This window comes from Carcharodon carcharias, chromosome 21 (assembly GCF_017639515.1).
Source record: "Carcharodon carcharias isolate sCarCar2 chromosome 21, sCarCar2.pri, whole genome shotgun sequence".
NCBI classification, from domain to species: domain Eukaryota; kingdom Metazoa; phylum Chordata; class Chondrichthyes; order Lamniformes; family Lamnidae; genus Carcharodon; species Carcharodon carcharias.
This window is the reverse complement of record NC_054487.1, coordinates 80,356,378-80,369,973: the sequence shown is the minus strand read 5'-3', so window position 1 is coordinate 80,369,973 and position 13,596 is coordinate 80,356,378. Positions and strand designations below refer to the sequence as shown.

Here is a 13,596-nt window from a genome sequence, read left to right as displayed (position 1 = left end):
AAGAGGGCATAACCTTAAGATTAAAGCTAGGTCATTCAGGAATGATGTTAGGAAGCATTTCTTCACACAAAGGGTAGTGGAAACCTGGGACTTTTTCCCACAAAAAAGTTGTGGAGGCTGGAGGTCATTGTTAGGCAGGGATATTAAGGATCACAGATTGAAGGCAGGTGGGACAGAGTTAAGATATAAATCAGCCCTGAGTTAATTAAATTGTGGAATAGCCTTGAGGGGCTGAATGGCCTCCTAGAACAATAGCAAAGTCATGGTGAAGAAAGAGGCCATTGAGCCCATTTTGTCTGCGCCAGCCCAAAAAAAAAAGGAAAAATAAATTAGTCACTCATTTTTAATCCCACTTCCCAGCACCTGGTCCGTAGCCTTGCAGGTTACAGCATTTCAGGTGCAGATCCAGGTACCTTTCAAATGAGTTGGGGGTTTCAGCTTGGTGGTTACCAATTTAGGCAGTGAATTCCAGATGCCCACTATCCTCTGGGTGGAAAAGTTTTTCATCATGTCCCCTCTAATCCTTCTACCAATCATGTTAAATCTATGACCCCTGGTAATTTTCCCCTTAGCTAGGGGAAGCAGATCTTTCCTGTCTATCCTAACTAGGCCCCTCATAATTTTGTATACCTCAATCAAGTCACGCTCAGCCTCCTCTGTTCTAAGGAAAAAACCCTAGCCCATCCAATCTTTTCTCTTGGCTGCAATTTTCAAGCCCTGGCAACATTCTTGTAAATCTCCTCTGTACTCTCTCCACAGCAATTATGTCCTTCCTGTAATGTGGTGACCAGAACTGTACACAAAATTCCAGCTGTGGCCTAACCAGTGTTTTATACAGTTCCATCATTACAGCCCTGCTTTTGTATTCAGTACCTCTTCCAATAAAGGAAAGCATTCCATAGGCTTTCTTTACCACCTTATTCACCTGTCCTGCCACCTTCAGGGACCTGTGGACATGCACTCCAAGTTCTCTCACCTCCTCAACCCCTCTCAATATCCTCCCGTTTGTTGAGTATTCCCTCCCCAAATGCATTACCTCACACTTTTCCAGATTGAATTCCATTTGCCACTTTTCTGCCCACTCAACCAAACCATTGATATCATTCTGGAGACAACAGCTATACTCTTCCCAATCAATTACACGGCCAATTTTTGTGTCATCTGCAAATTTCCCAATCATGCCTCCCACATTTATGTCTACATCATTATTACATACGACAAACAGCAATGGCCCCAACACTGACCCCACATCCTGTAGAACACCACTGGAAATCGTTTTCCATTCACAAAAATACCCATCGATGTTATCCTTTGTTTCCTGTCGCTGGGCCAGTTTTGGATTCAAGCTGCCACTTTCATCTGTATCTCATGGGATCTCACCTTCCTGATCAGTCTGCCATGTGGGACCTTGTCAAATGCCTTACTAAAATCCATGCAGACAACATCCACTGCACTACCCTCATCAATCCCCCTTGTTACTTACTCAAAAAATTTCTATTAACTCAGTAAGACACAATCTTCCCCTAACAAAACCATGCTGACTATCCCTAATCGATCAAATGACAGGTTATCCTATCTCTCAGAATTGATTCCAATGATTTGCCCACCACCAAAGTCAGACTGAATGGCCTATAATTTTCTGGCCTATCCTTTGCACCCCTTTTAAATGTTGTTACAACATTCGCAGACCTGCAATCCTCTAGAACCTACCTTCCTTTTCCTACGTTCCTACATCAGTGAATTAAGCTTTCTATGATCCTATGGTTCATTGTGTCTTCAATGTTGGTTCATCTACACCAAGGCAAAAAAAACCCACATTTGGAAATAGCTCCTTATACTAAGCACTGTACCTTCTGATACTTCAACCAAATCATATAACTATGTATTATAACGTATAACTATATATTACATGCGCCGCCTGAAAGAGCGATGGAAGCAGATTTAATTGTGAATTTCAAAAGAGTATTGGATATATCCCAGGAAAAGGGAAAATTCGAAGGGCTGTGGGGAAAGAGCAGAAGAGTGGAATTAATTGGATAGCTCTTTCAAAAAACTAACATAAACATAATGGGCCAAATGGTCTCCATTTTTTACTTATACATCCATGTGATGTGGGCATCGCTGGCTAGGCCGTCCCTAATTTCCCTTGAGAAGGTGGTGGTGAGCTACCTTCTTGAACCACTGCAGCCCCTGTGGTGTAGGTACACCCACAGTGCTGTTAGGAAGGGAGTTCCAGGGTTTTGATCCAGCAACAGTGAAGGGATGATGACATATTTCCAAGTCAGGAGGGTGTGTGTATCTTGGAGGGGAACTTGCAGGTGGTGATGTTCCCATGCATCTGCTGCCCTTGTCCTTCTAGGGGACATGGGCTTGGAAGGTGCTGCTAAAGGAGCCTTGATGAGTTGCTGCAGTGCATCTTGTAGATGATACGCACTGTTGCTACTGTGTCGGTGGTGGAGGGAGTGAATGTTTGTGAATGGGGTGCCAAACAAGTGGGCTGCGTTGTCCTGGATGGTGTCGAGCTTCTTGAGTTGTTGGAGCTGCCCTCATCCAGGTGCCGTGAGATACGATGATTCAAACTTTTCTTTTCAATTCTTTTACCTCCAACCCCAACAGAAATGGGCAGCAACCCCCTGAAAAATTCCGGTATCGACAGTGGTGCCTTTCACGGACTGAAAAAGCTTTCTTTTATTCGACTATCGGATGCAGCCCTCACAGCTGTCCCCAAAGGTAATGAGCAAATGAAACAATTAGAGCATTTCACGTTGGCAAAGGAGCTCATTTACTGAGCACGGCGGGATCCATGGACCTGGCCAGAGCTGCACTGAGCTTGTGGTGCAGTACTCCATAAATGTGTCTGTTATCTATTAATTTCTTATTAATTTGCCAGCATTCTTATTAAGCCATGGCCACCAGTGAGGCTGGGATTATTCTCCTTTAAAGCAGAGAAGGCTAGGGGGAGATTTAATAGAGGTGCTCAAAATGATGAACGGCTTCGATGGAGTAAATAAGGAGAAACTGTTTCCACTGGCAGGGGGCTCAGTAGCCAGAGGGACACAGACTTGTGGTAATTGGCAAAAGAACCGAAGAGAAGAAAGAGGAGGATTTTTTTTTTTACACAACGGGTTATTGTGATCTGAAAGGAAGAAGCAGATTCAACGGTAACTTTCAAAAGGAAATTGGATGAATACCTTTAAAGTAAACAGTTGCAAGGACAAGAGGAAAAGAGCAGGGGAGTGGGATTAACGGATAGCTCATTCAATGAACTGGCATGGGCATGATGGATCGAAAGGCCTCCTTTGGTGCTGTATGGCAATAATTTTGTCTACAATTGTGAAATTCTGTCACCTACCGAAGGTAACTAATAGTAAATAAGGTTACCTCTGCCGATATTAGTGGATGGATAATGAATAGATACTCTCATCCATTTGTCAGTCTGATATTTTAAAGTGGGCACTTATTTCAAATGGCCAACATCTTCACAAAAACGGTGGGCAGAGAAATGACCTGTGAACAGCTCTAAGAGTTAGATTTGACAACAGTCATTTCTAGCCTTGGATCTGTCAGGTTCATGGTGGTGAAGATTTAATGGCGTTAATTCTTACTTCGCAATTCCAATGGGAAAACGAGCATTTCGGAAATTGCAGAATTGGACTGTGCACGTTTCCCTCACCGTTTAAATTAATGGTTGGAAGTTGCATGCTTGCTTGGATCTGAGTTTCTGGTACACCTGCTAACAGTGCAGAAATCAGGAAGAAACGCTTTCCATCCTGGTTGATGGCAGTGTAAGCAACGCTATGAACAGATTCACTGTGTAGATCTTACTTTGCGGTTGTAGACAATCTTGTTTTCAGGACTTAAGAGTTTCCTTTGCATTCATGCTCAGGTAGCACCCAAATGAGCTGGATGCTAAACCCTATACAAGGTTTAAAGATGTTTGAGGCCTGGTGTAAGTTTTTTTAAAATTTCTTCTTTCATGGGATGTGGGTGTCACTGACAAGGCCAGCATCTGTTGCCCATCCCTAATTACACTTGAACTGAGTGGCTTGCAAGGCCAGTTCGGAGGACAGTTAAGAGTCAACCACGTTGCTTTGGGTCTGGAGTCACATGTAGGCCAGACCAGGTAAGGAACAGCAGATTTCCTTCCCTAAGGGGCATTAGTGAACTAGATGGGTTTTTACGACAATGGATGATAGTTTCATGGTCACCATTGCTGAGACTAGCTTTCAATTCCAGACTTTATTAATTGAATTGAAATTCTGCCAGCTGCTGTGGTGGGATTTGAACCTGTGTCCCCAGAGCATTACAGAAAATGCTGGAAAAACTCAGCAGGTCTGACAGCATCTGTGGAGAGAAAAGCACGAGTTAACGTTTCGACTCCATATGACTCTTCTCCTCATACGGACTCAAAAAATTAACTCTGTTTCTCTCTCCACAGATGCTGCCAGACCTGCTGGGCTGAATTTTGACGCCCGTTGGGCGGGGTTGTGCAGGGGTGGGGTGGCGGGAGGGGGGGGGTGCGGTGGTGGGGGGGCTGGGTGGGGGGGGTGTGGGCGGGACGTGTGCGAACCCGATTGGCGCCCCCAATCGGGTGCGTGCCGCCATTTTAGGTGTATGGGCCAATTAAGGTCCGCCCAGTGTGATGCTCACCCAGAAGAGCTGAGCACTCTCTGTGCGGGCGGCCGGGTGGGTGGTGGGGTGGGGGGGTGGGGGGTGCGGTTCCCTGAGTCGGGAGTGCGCTTTTTCGAAAGAGCGCAGAAATCCCCCTGAGGCACCGAGATTTGTTAAAGTTTAAAATTTCTAAATAAAGCATCTGAAGACTTTTAAAACATGTTCCCTCATGTGACAGTGTCACATGAGCTGGGACATAGCAATGACTTATAAAAAAATTTTTTATTGAATTCTTAAACACTTCATGAAACCTCATCCTGCCCGTGGATGAGGTTCCATGAAAAATGCGAAGGCCGCCTGGGCTCTTCTTCAGCCTTAGGGTTGGATGGTCAGCTCATTTAATTGTTTAAATTAGCTTTTAACAGGCCTTAATAGGCCTTTGACAGTTCGGCGGGCGCGCAGCTGAATCGGCTGCATGCCTGCCTTACTGAAAATCTAAATGACGGGCGGAGATGTCAGGACACCCGCCCGACACCGGCTCGCCGACTGGAGATCTCAGCCCGTTGAGTTTTCCCGGCATTTTCTATTTTTTTTTCAGATTTCCAGCATCCGCAGTATTTTGCTTTTATCCCCACAGCATTAGTCTGGGCCTCTGGATTACTAGTCCTGTGACATTTCCACCATACCACCATCTCCCCCCAAAGGGGATTACAATATGGCGCAAGACCATAAGATCAGAAGAAGTACCTTTGAAATCTTTCACACCGTTTTTAATCACATTTTTGTTCTTTTCATCCGCTTGTCTCTACAGTTGGATGAAGGTTTATGCAGAGGAGCATGGTTGCCAATTCTGGTTGGTTGTATTCTTGGATGTTTCAGCACATGATCTCCTATCGTCTTCCCATCCCCACACTCCTGTCATCGGTCATCTGACATATTGGGTGGAATTTAATGCCCTCCCTCCCCGAGATGAGATTGGAGGTGGGGGGCATTTAATCAGGCTAGTGGGTGTCAGGTGAGCACCTCACCACCTCCTGCCTCTGCCCCAATTAAAACCGGGGTGTGGAAGCTCATGGACATCTGTCCCACCCAACCACTAATTGAGGCCTCTAAGTGGGCAATCGATCCCCACTCAACGGCTTCATTCCTCAGCCACTCGTATCTCTGCAGCGACAGGTGGGGGACTGGCCATGCAGGGAGCTTGAAAAGCAAAACCTTGTCGATTTTGCTTGCAGGCTGCCCAGGAGATCCCTCGTTGTCAAACACTCAATGCCTGACCGAGGGACCCAGCATCAGGACGGGGGAGGGCCCCACTGAGAGTCACTCCTCTGCCCTCGCTGATGACCCTCCTTTCCCCAACCCCCACGACCCCCACCCCATGATGCCCCCTATCCCACCCTCAAGTCACCTGCGGGGTCTGGGCCCCTCGTTGATCCCCGGCCTCAGGTGGATGCATTGCCGGCGGCTGCCATCGTTCCCACCGGGGCTGCCTGCGATAGATGGCCGGCAGCTCTTGGGGTGTGGGACTTGCACCCCCCTGGGGCCCTCAATCCCGGGGAAGGCCCACCACTGATCGCTCAAGTGCCTAAATGGCCCTCACAGTGGGCCTTCCCCAAAGGAGATAACGTGGGGTTCTCGCCAGCGGCTCTCCAGCTGGCAGACATGACCCATCATCACCTCCATGGAGTGCCATCCCCACGGTGCCCTGCCTCCCTACGGCCAATCTCCATTGCATTGGACAATTCTTGACTGTCAGTTGTTCAGCCTTCACCATCCCCTACCCCACATCTGATATATGTTTATATCTGAAAAAAAAGCGCTCAACGGAAATGAAAAAAAAAGCAACTATTTATTTAATGCCCCTGTGAGTTTTCTTCTGCCTGTTGCTCACAGCAGTGGTCGGGAGATTAATTTCCTGTTCCTGGAGACCCCAGGCCAGTCCTGGGGAGTTGGTGACCTTGAGCAGAACGGTGCAGAGGAGCACTGAACTGTGGCAGCCCCACAGGCTGATCATTCCACTCTCACAGAGAGGTTACTAAACCGATGTGCAACATCTTTCACAATTCACGTTTACTGATCTGACTGCCACCCAGTTGCAGGACTTAAACAACAGATCTAAGGTTGTAGGTTCAAGAGCCACTGCAGAGACTCGGACACATAAACCAGACCGATGCTCCAGTGCAGTACTGAGGTAGTGCTGCACTGTTGGAGTTGCCATCTCTCAGATGAGAAGTTAAACCCAGACCCTGTTGTGTCCTTGCACGTGGACGTAAAAAATCCCATAGCATTATTTTGAAGGGGAGTTCGCCCCAATGTCCTGGCCAATATTATCCCCTCTCCCAACATCACTGAAACAGATTATCACATTGCTATTTATGGGAGCTTGCTGTGTGCAAATTGCCTGATCTACATTACAGACGAAGTGACTACATTGCAAAAATACCAACTGGCTGTGAAGCACTTTGGCCATCCTGAGATCATAAACAGTGCTATATAAGTGCTTTCTCCTGGTTGATTTGATGATGTATTACCTTTTTTCTCAGGATTTGAGTGTTACTGATAGGGCTACCATTGATTGCCCATCCCTAGTTGCCCTTGAAAGTGTAACAGTGAGCTACCTATAACTGAGTGGCTTGCTAGGCCATTTCAGAGGTCAGTTAAGAGTCAACCACATTGCTCTGTAGGTCTGGAGTCACATGTAGGCCAGACCAGGTAAGGATGTCAGATTTCCTCCACTGATGAACATTAGTAAACCAGACAGGCTTGTTGTGACATTTCAGTCATTTCATAGCATTTTATTGAATTTAAATTCCTCCTGTAGCTGTGTTTGGATTTGAACTCACATCTCTGGATTACCAGCCCAGCAAAATAACCATTATGCTGCTGTTGCTGCTGCCCCCCTGCAGAATGCTGTGCAATCTCCTGGTTTGATCTAAAGACCCACTGATGTTGCTGGCTGGACATTTCCTTTGCATGGAATGATAGGTGCAGTGCTTTCACATGATCCGACTAATAATGATATTCCTTAAAAGTATGAGGGATGATTCTATAATCCCAACAATTCCTGGAAGAAGGGGAGCACGTCATGGGGATTTATAGGCTGCTTTCCAACAAATACCCAAGTTGGGTTCCCAGTGGTAAGTGCCGCTCCTTGTTGGAGTGCAGAGGAATGGAACCACCCACCCCTGTTTTATTCGAAGGCGACAGAATGTTCATGAGCAAGCCTCTGGCCCCAGTGATTTATGGTAACTCTCTTATGGCTCATTTTGACTAATTTCTTTCCCCTTTCCATCTCCCATCCACCCCCTTAACTAGATCTCCCAAGCTCTTTGTCTGAAATTCATCTCGACGGCAACAAAATCACTCGTGTGAAAACTGATTCGCTGAAGGGTCTGCACAACTTGGTCAGGTAAATGAAGCTCATTGTCTGACAGTCTCCCTGTTTCTGTGATTTCTTCAAGTCCCGTCAGCCCTCCCAGCTCTCTGCACTCTTCCAATTCTGGCCGATTTTAATCGCATCACCATTGGCGGCCACACCTTCAGCTGCTAAGACCCTAAATTGCCACCTCTGCAGCTCCTTTTAGATACTCCTTAAAACTTTTGATCATTGGCCCTAATGCCATCCTTTTGTGGCTCAATGTCAATTTTTGTTTGATAACCCTCCTGTGTAGCACCTTGGAACACCTCATTCTATTAACAGTACTGTATAGAGGGACAAAGTGGTGCAATTTCCTGGTTTCACCAAAAGACCCATTGCTGGTAGCCCACCCTTTGAGCCTTCCTGCTGGAGGTCAATGGCTGAATTCCCCTAATTTGTGTTTTTGACAACATTGAGGTTCAATCCCCCACAAATCACAATTTCTACTAAGCTGGAATTCAGCCCCCACCACCCCCCCACCCCCACCCCCATTAAAAATACCTATTCACCCATCACTTCCTGTGCCCCAGTCAATTGGCCTGAAGCTTCTGGACCTCTCTTTCAACTCTTTTGAGTTCTCCATTTTTCCGCCATACTTTGTGAGACGTTAGTAGAGCAAAATTCCGGATCCGAATATCCCTGTTCTGTGATTAGCTTACCACTTTGAAATAAATCTGTGGTAAATACAAGTTTTTTTGAATCAGACTGTTAATTTTATGAAGGAGGCTTAATTAGCACGGGCTGTGCTTTGACATCCATGGGCTACCAATGTACAATACACAGTAGGTATGAGATTGATACTAAATGTCACTTGGAACATCAGTACTGTAATATTGACTGAGAAGTAATTTATGTCGAGAGACGGAAGCTTAGAGTCATAGGGCAGAATTTAATACCCTCCCCCTGTGGTGAGTTTGGTGGCGGAGTGCATTTAATCAGGCAGGAGGTGAGGACCCCACCACCTTCTGGGCACTGCCCTGACTGGGCTCATAGCAGGAGGGCTCATGAATGGCCTTCCCACTCTGCTGCCAGTTGAGGCCTTTATAGTGGGCAGTTAATTCTCACTTAAGGCCTTCATCCCACCGTCACTGGTATTCACCCAGTGGCAGGCAGGAACTCACCATGTGGGAACCTGAATAGCAAAACCATGCAGGTTGTTTGCGGGCTTCCAGGGAGGACCCTCGCGCAAAGGCAATCAGCGCCTGATCGAGGGACCCCAGCATTGGAAAGGGGGCCCGTTGAGAGCCAAACCCCCTGCCCTTGCTGCCGGCCACCTCTCCTATGGCCACCACACCACGACGCCTCCACCCAATCCCCCCACCCCTCGCCATCACAAACCTGTACTGGGTCTTTGATGGGTGTAGTACCAGCAGCAGCCACCACCTACCCAGTGGCGCTGATGAGCAATGAATAGCTGCTGGACTCCAATTGGCCAGCAGCTCTTGGCAGGCGCGGGTTTCCGTCCCAGGAGCCCCAGCGATCTCAGGGAAGACCCGCTACTGCCCAGTACACGCCTGATTGCCACTTAACCTGGCAGGCCATCCTGAAAAGAGGTGACGCGGGACTCTTGTCACCTCTCCATCCGGCACTTGGTGAACCCCCCTTCACCTCGACTAAATACCACCCATAGAGGAATAATGGCACAGAGGGAGGTCATTCAGTCCATTCATATCCATGTCGGTCCATCTATAATATACATACAGGGCCTGTTTTCTCACCTCGCCCTTACAGTGGAGAAGCCTTTCTTGCCACGGGCGCACACCAGGAAATCATGGAACCCTCTTCTCAGCAGAGCCTCAGCTTCCTGCCAGGAGTGACATTAATGAAAATCCCCAAAGCAGGAGCAAAATGCCGTGGTTGCTGAACATCTGAAAGATGAAAACAAAAAATGCTGATTTGATTTCCTGGGTAAGAGATGCAGGGGGGATGTAAGGAAGAATTTTTTATACAGTGAGTGGCAATGACCTGAAACTTGTTGCCTACGAGGGTGGTGGAAGTGGAGACGACCCATGCTTCCAAAAGGAAATTTTATAGGCAGTTGAGGAAAATAAACTTGCAGGGCAACGGGGATAGAGCAGGGGAATGGGACTGATTGGATGCTCTACAGGGACCCAGGATGGACTTGTTGGGCTGAATGGCCTGTTCAATGCATAATGACAGTATGATTCTAGGTCAGGCAACTTCTGTGGACTGAGTTAACATTTCAGGTTGAGAGGTTTTTGCGTCCTTAAAACAAAGGTCACCAACCTGAAACACCAACTCTAGTTCTCTCTTCACAGATGCTGCCTGACCTTCGAGTGTTTCTAGCATTGTCTGTTCTCATTATTACTGAAAGTCGCTGTTAGTTATCAACTTGTGAGCTTTCGCATCATGTGGCCAACAGCGTTCTAATTCTCTCCCACCTTTGCAGATTGGGCTTGAGTTTCAATGAGATTGTCGTTGTGGACAATGGCTCACTGGATAATGCACCATACCTGAGAGAACTTCACATGGACAACAATGCACTCACCAAAGTACCTGCCGGCTTGGCTGACCATCGATATATCCAGGTATGTAGGTGAAAGACACGTGCCAAACTGTGTTATATTTATGTAAATGATCCTGTGTTTAATCTGGTTGTGGTATCTGGCTATTATATACACAACATGCTTTTCAGGAGGAACATTAAAAGACCATTTTCTTTATTGTTTCCTGGTGCATTCTTCATGGCAACACCTCGGCCAATCGGAGTCAACTTGCCAACCATTCAGCACGCTTTATAAATTGTTGCTCCCTTTGAAAGTTGGCATTCTTCCATCTGTCCTGATGAGTGCAAGATGAAAAGTTTTGACAGCATGTCTCTTTTTATAGCAATACTCATTTTCTTTATATTAATTCTTGAGATATGAGCATCAATGGCAACTATTATGGTTTTTTTATTCTTTCACAGGATGGTGGGCATCACTGGCTAGGCCAGCGTATATTGCCCATCCCTAATTGCCCTTGAGAAGGTGGTGGTGAGCTGCCTTCTTGAACCGCTGCAGTCCATGTTGTGTAGGTATACCCACAGTGCTGTTAGGCAGGGAGTTCCAGGATTTTGACTCAACGACAGTGAAGGAACAATGATATAGTTTCAAGTCAGGATGGTGAGTGACATGGAGCAGAACTTGCAAGTGATGGTGTTCCCATGTGTCTGCTGCCCTTGTGCTTCTTAGTGGTAGAGGTCGTGGGGTTGGTGAAGGACCTTTACTGCCTATCTCAAATTAAGAACATAGGAGTAGACCAGACAGCCCATCGAGCCTGCTCCGCCATTCAATATCATCATGGCTGATCTTTGGCTTCAAATCCACTTTCCTACCCTTCCGATTAGAACTGAGTGGTTTGCTAGGCCATTTCAGGGGGCAGTTACAAGCCAAACTTATTGCTGTGGAGCCAAATATAGGGCAAACTGGGTAAGGAAAGCAGGTCTCCTTTCAAAGGACACTTGGGCTCTTGTGATAACCTGGCAGTCAGATCTAAGGCCATCTTTATTGATACCAACTCTTGTCATTCCCGGATTCCTTAAAATGAATTCAAGTTCTCAAAACACCAAGGTGGCGCAGGATCTCGAAAGATCTTTGTCCTTAAGATTCAGATTATTCCTCCACACTGGATGTCAGCCATCACTCAGTGGGGAGTGCACTCTCTCCTTGGAGAGCCTTAACTGGAATATTGTGTCCAATTCTGGGCACCACACTTTAGGGAGAATATGAAGGTTTTAGAGAGGGTGCAGAAAAGATTGATGAGAATGGTTCCAGAGATGAGGGACTTCAGTTACGTGGATAGATTAGAGAAGCTGGAGCTATTCTCTTTGGAGAAGAATGGGTTTCAAGGAGATTTGATAGAGGTGTTCAAAATCATGAGGGGTCTGGACAGAGTAGAAAGGGAGAAACTGTTCCCATTGACAGAAGGGTCGAGAAGCAGATTCCAGCTGGTTGGTAGTACAGAGCTTGAATATTGCTGAAAAGAGAGACATTTTGCCGAAGCTTTTTGTCTCACTCTCATCAAGACAAATGCAAGAATGCCAAATTTTAAACAATCACAACAATTTATACTACAGGTGAAAAGAGTGCTGATTGGTTGGCAAGTTGAGTCTGATTGGCCAAGGCGTTCCAATGGAGAAAGCAACTATAGGCTCCCCAAGCTCCTGGGTAATTCAGAAAAGGGACAAGGCTTGAGCATTTTAATTGATTAGTACGCAGGGACCTGTTCTCTGCAAACAAAGGAATATGTTCAAGCCTTGTACATTTTTTGAATTCCTAGGAGCTTAGGGAGTCTATATTTCCCTGTTGCTTTCTCCATGGCAATGCCTCAGCCAATCAGAGTTGATTTGCCAACCAATCAGCAACCTTTTCTCCTGTAGTATAAATTGTTGTGATTGTTTGAAATTTGGCATTCTTGCGTTTGTCCTGATGAATGCAAGACGAAAAGCTTCGGCAACATGTCTCGCTTTCGAGTAATGACCAGAGGATACCCACTTTTAAGGTGTTTTCCAAAAAAACCAATGGCAGCATAAGGAAAAACATATCTACATAGTGAGTGGTTAGGATCTGAGCTGTGCTGCCTGTGAAGCTCTTTTGGATGTCCTGACGTGGTGAAAGGCGCCATAGAAATACAAGACTTACATTCTGTTCATTAATTATTGGTGTTCTTGCTGACGCTATCTTTTCCTTTACCCTACAGGTGGTCTACCTCCATAACAATCTCATCACGGCCGTGGGCGTTAATGACTTCTGCGGACTCGATTACTACGCAAAGAAGAACCTGTACTCGGGGATAAGCCTCTTTAATAACCCTGTCCCATACTGGGAGATCCAGCCAATTACCTTCCGCTGCGCCACGAACCGTGCAGCCATCCAGCTCGGCAACTTTAAATAAAACCTTCCCAGCCTGTGAGAAGGAAATGTCACAATCAGTGCTGAGTATCCCTCGTACACCCCAAGATTTGCTGAGGAGTGTAAACCTACAGCTGACCAAACAGAAATGGTGCTACTAAACTATCTTCATTACTCCTGAATAATTATAGAAACGAGCATATCCACAAGCTTCATCTTCCAACCGCACACTTATTTTGTAACGTCTGCGGGCGCAAGCACGTTACATGATCTGACTGAACACCGGTCTCCCCCCCCCCCCCCCCCCCCCCACCCCACCACCGCCCCCGCCCCACCCACACTCCCACCCCACCCCCCATCAGCCAGTAATTTATTATCCATCGCTTTGCCAACCTGTCTCAGCCATGATCCTTGTCCATTGCCCAAGGGCGGCTTATTGCTAAATCTCACAATGTTCACGTTGTTAAGTGTCGACCCTGACCAAATTGATCAAGAGCTCCTTGGAAATGCTTTTTGTCCAGTTCATGGGGAAAGCCTTTGTGTGCGGGGGAAGGGGAGGAGGTGGTTCGATTGATTGAAGTATGTGGCTCTCCCATTCTTTGCAAAGTGTATGTATCATAAACAGCATGTTGGTGCTCACCTGGTTAAAGTGAGAACTATACAAAATATATCGTAAGCTCCTGTCCTGGTTTCATTCTTTTTAACAACAACAAC

General features: G+C 46.6%; 1 protein-coding gene across 2 annotated transcripts in view; it reads left to right on the top strand.

The window, feature by feature from the left end:
• dcn (decorin) overlaps positions 1 to 13,190 on the top strand; it is a 67,738-nt gene extending 54,548 nt beyond the window's left edge. For both annotated transcript variants that reach the window (XM_041215363.1, XM_041215364.1), the window contains exons 5-8: positions 2,617 to 2,730; positions 7,927 to 8,020; positions 10,440 to 10,578; positions 12,731 to 13,190. In XM_041215363.1, the coding sequence (XP_041071297.1) occupies positions 2,617 to 2,730; positions 7,927 to 8,020; positions 10,440 to 10,578; positions 12,731 to 12,925 (542 nt within the window). In that variant the 3' untranslated portion in view covers positions 12,926 to 13,190. The remainder of the gene's footprint in view (positions 1 to 2,616; positions 2,731 to 7,926; positions 8,021 to 10,439; positions 10,579 to 12,730) is intronic.
• The last annotated feature ends 406 nt before the right edge of the window (positions 13,191 to 13,596 follow it).